This window comes from Cryptomeria japonica, unplaced genomic scaffold, assembly GCF_030272615.1.
Source record: "Cryptomeria japonica unplaced genomic scaffold, Sugi_1.0 HiC_scaffold_270, whole genome shotgun sequence".
Taxonomy (NCBI): domain Eukaryota; kingdom Viridiplantae; phylum Streptophyta; class Pinopsida; order Cupressales; family Cupressaceae; genus Cryptomeria; species Cryptomeria japonica.
In genome coordinates, this window is record NW_026729092.1 from 172941 (window position 1) to 176432 (window position 3492).

At 34.6% G+C, this 3492-nt stretch overlaps 1 protein-coding gene across 1 annotated transcript; it reads left to right on the forward strand.

The window, feature by feature from the left end:
* The first annotated feature begins 2136 nt into the window (after positions 1 to 2136).
* On the forward strand, positions 2137 to 2631 carry LOC131048743 (pathogenesis-related protein PR-4-like). The gene is made up of 2 exons (XM_059215769.1): positions 2137 to 2343; positions 2467 to 2631. Exons 1-2 carry the CDS (start codon positions 2137 to 2139, stop codon positions 2629 to 2631), a joined length of 372 nt encoding a protein of 123 aa, XP_059071752.1.
* Positions 2632 to 3492: the final 861 nt, after the last annotated feature.

Consider the following 3492-nt stretch of genomic DNA (forward strand, 5'->3'; position numbering starts at 1 on the left):
TAAGAACCCACACTTATAGTGAACTATGCATTTGGGTTATAATTTTTTTGACCCTTGAACATTGCTAATAGCCTTAAAAAATCATTTGAAATACTTGTATGCACTTTGTATCTTCTTGTGGATATAAGACAAATTGAAAAACTTAAATATCGATCTAATGTCCTATTAGTTTGTCTCTATTTGGAATTATTTACGTGAAAGGAGTTTTCAAAGGGAAAATTGATGATCGGATTGTGAAAGAAATACTTGAGTAAGATCTAGGAGATTTTGGTGGTGAAAAAGTTACAAAATGAGTTAAAAAGTTTCTAGTTGTCTTTACCAAAAGATAGTAAACCATTGTCTACTACATGTTCTTCTAAAGATAATACAAGAACTTGAATTTATTCTTATATTTATTGGTGTTTACTTCTTTCTCTTTAAATTCATGTTTTTAGTTTGTGTATGATGATAAAAGGGTACCCTTTTAGAAGTAGAAGCAGAAGGTGAAGGAAAAGGAAATTGAACTAAAAGAGTAGGTGATACTTGAGTTTCCTCCCTAGATGATTGCTTTGTTGTTGATGTCCTAGTCCCTGATTTTTTTTTATAATATTGTTCATTAACCACTTCCACCTCTTCATCCACAACCTAGACCATAGGAACCTCATACCCCCTATTGTTATTTATGTGTAATGTTGCAATGTAAGAAGTTTTATCTTTTTCCCAAACTATGATATAGGATTTAGTGGGATCTTATTACTAGGGATGTGATCATCTATAGAAAATAGATGCATCAATCACCATATATTTATTTGGAATCACTACTCTTATTCTTTCCTTTATTTAATGTAAAACAATGGGGATTATAAAGTGATTGCAACATTTAACAACAATATAAAAAATCAGCAACCAAAAGAGGTACTAGATTGATGTGGAGAAAATATTTGGAGAAAAAACTCCACCAGAGAAAGAGGACAAGTATATTATTAATCTTCAAAAGAGAGATAACAACAATAATACACTTCACTTCTCTAACCAAATCCATAGCACTTGGATACCTGCATATAATTCATACAAAACTACCATGTCTTGACTCTAACTTACAGAATACTAAGGGATAAAAACCATAGCTTTGACCCAAAACAAGGGACAAAATATTACTCCCAAAAACCTATTCCTAGGAAACTGGACAGCCATGAGACATAATTAAATATCAATTTCTTTTGAATGGCATCCAACATGGTGCCTAACCCATAGCCACTTAAAATTTAGCTTCTTGGATGCTCTATAACCCCCTAATTACTCTTTGAATCATCCAACAGACAACCTTTGACCTTCCACTATTGGGTGTCTAAAGAATCACTCATCATATTGTCATATCCCAATGTGCATGCCTAGGAGAGTGCATTTTATCCATGTTGACTTATTTTATACAATTTTAATCATAAATATTTTGTTTAAATAATTTTTCTTTATAATTTTTTTTAATTAATTAATAATGAAGATAAACTTTATAAATTTTGTTTATTTTTTTTAACCCAGTGGTATCCCCATGTCCCAGCCCAACGCCCAACAGCCCGTATCTCGGGTACTTGAAGTGAGACTAGTCCACTGGACGTGGCAAAACTACCTGATAGCCCTCTCACCATGCAAATCCGGTAAATATCTTGCAAAGTGAATTAAACTAGCAACAATGAGGGAAGAAAAAAAACCTGCCCAAACCAACCACGCTACCGTTGCTTGACTTACACAAATGATAATTGATTACATTAACAAAAATTGTTTCCAAGACTGAAACAACGTTGAAATAGATATTACCGAACAAACATTTGTTTACAGAGAATATTCAAATCATAATTCTATTTCATTGCCGGTTTCCATGAAGAATACGAGAAATGATCTTAGAAGTCGCTGATGTAAAACAAGGATTCATTTTAAACTTCATCGTCGCTCCGAGTTGGATATATCAAACTTTAAATTAATCCTTGGTCCTATTTGTCTCGCAGCCGGCTCCATAGAAATAAACGAAGAGCTGCACGGCCACCATAATAAAATATTATGGTCATGGCTATAAATGCTAGGAGTCATTCTAAGAACAATATCGCCTACCTTAACACAATAATCAGTTCATATCATAGTCGTTGGTTTGAGCATATAGTCATGGCTTCCAAGGTTGTGATTTGGATTGCTCTATGCCTCTTTCTGGCTTCCATTCTCTTTGTTAATGGTGAGACGTTTACCACGTCCACTCCGTATGATTCTGCTGGTCGTCATTACGACCTTGATGGCCTATTTTGTGCTACATTTGACTCCAATCAGACCCTAGAGTTTCGTAGCAAATACCTTTGGACTGCGTATTGTGACCAAGCCGGTCAGCCCATGGAACCTTCCCTCTGCGGCACCTGCATCCAAATAAATTGCATCATATATATTAAGGATTTCTTAGCTTATATGTATAATGTTTATACCTAATCATTTCAATTGTTACAGGTGACAAATGATTCGACTGGTCAAAATGTGATTGTACGAATTGTGGACAAGTGCCAAAGTGGAGGACTGGTTTTAGAAACTGATGCTTTTAATGCAATTGATAAGGATGGGAAAGGAAAGCATTACGGCCATATGCTTACCACCTACAAGTTCGTGGGCTGTTAGAACAATCTCACAGCCTCAATTATGTCTGCTTCCTCAATTTGTCAGTTTTGCTTTGAATAAAAATGCTTGTGATTGTCACAAGTCTTTCCTACATCATGGATTTCCATTGTTCGGCTCTTTCATAGATACCATAAATTTTAGTTATGCACAAAAGTACAATTGCTTTTGAGAAATGGAAAGGAATTAGCAGAACAATTGCTTTTGACTATGTTAGACTACTTTTTATATGGGAAATGAATTAGCAAAGCAATTGCTCAGACAAGTATGTTGTTTTATTTAGTCAGCGTAATAAAAAATATATTATATGCATTATCGTAAATATTAAATATTCACAAATCCTCTTGCAGAATAGTTCAACACCTAAAACTAGAACTGAGACAATGCACAAGTATTTAAAGAATTTCCTTTAATTTGTAGCACCTAAAATATCAATGTGAAGAAATGTTGATCATTTTTTGGAAGTCACTTTTGATTGGCAGCCAGACTCTCCCAAAACAACAATCACTAGTCACATCAACTGCAACAATAGGAACCTAAAGAAGAATCAGGATGTGCAGACCTCCAAGGGGCCCTCTACCAAGACTACGAGCAAAAAAAGGAAAGGAGAAGTTCGAGATTTATCATGGATGAACTCAAAGAGATCAACAATAGGACGATCCTGATGAATATGGAGCTCTTGAAAGATATAATTTAGTTGTTTTTGGCTTGTGTTTTTTGCTTGCATTGTGTTTTTTGTTGTTAGTCCCTTTGTGGTGTTTCCCCTATTTCTGTTGTTGTTTAGCGGCTGTTTAGACTCTAGTTTAACTTTGTTTATTTTTTGATGGATTTGGGTTTCGGGTCCCTGTAAAACCCGTTATCTTA

Coding starts and splice junctions, on each gene's coding strand:
- LOC131048743 (XM_059215769.1), top strand. CDS start 2,137: ATGGCTTCCAAGGTTGTGATTTGGATTGCTCTATGCCTCTTTCTGGCT. Junction 2,344..2,466: donor GGACTGCGTATTGTGACCAA/GCCGGTCAGCCC, acceptor CAATTGTTACAG/GTGACAAATGATTCGACTGG.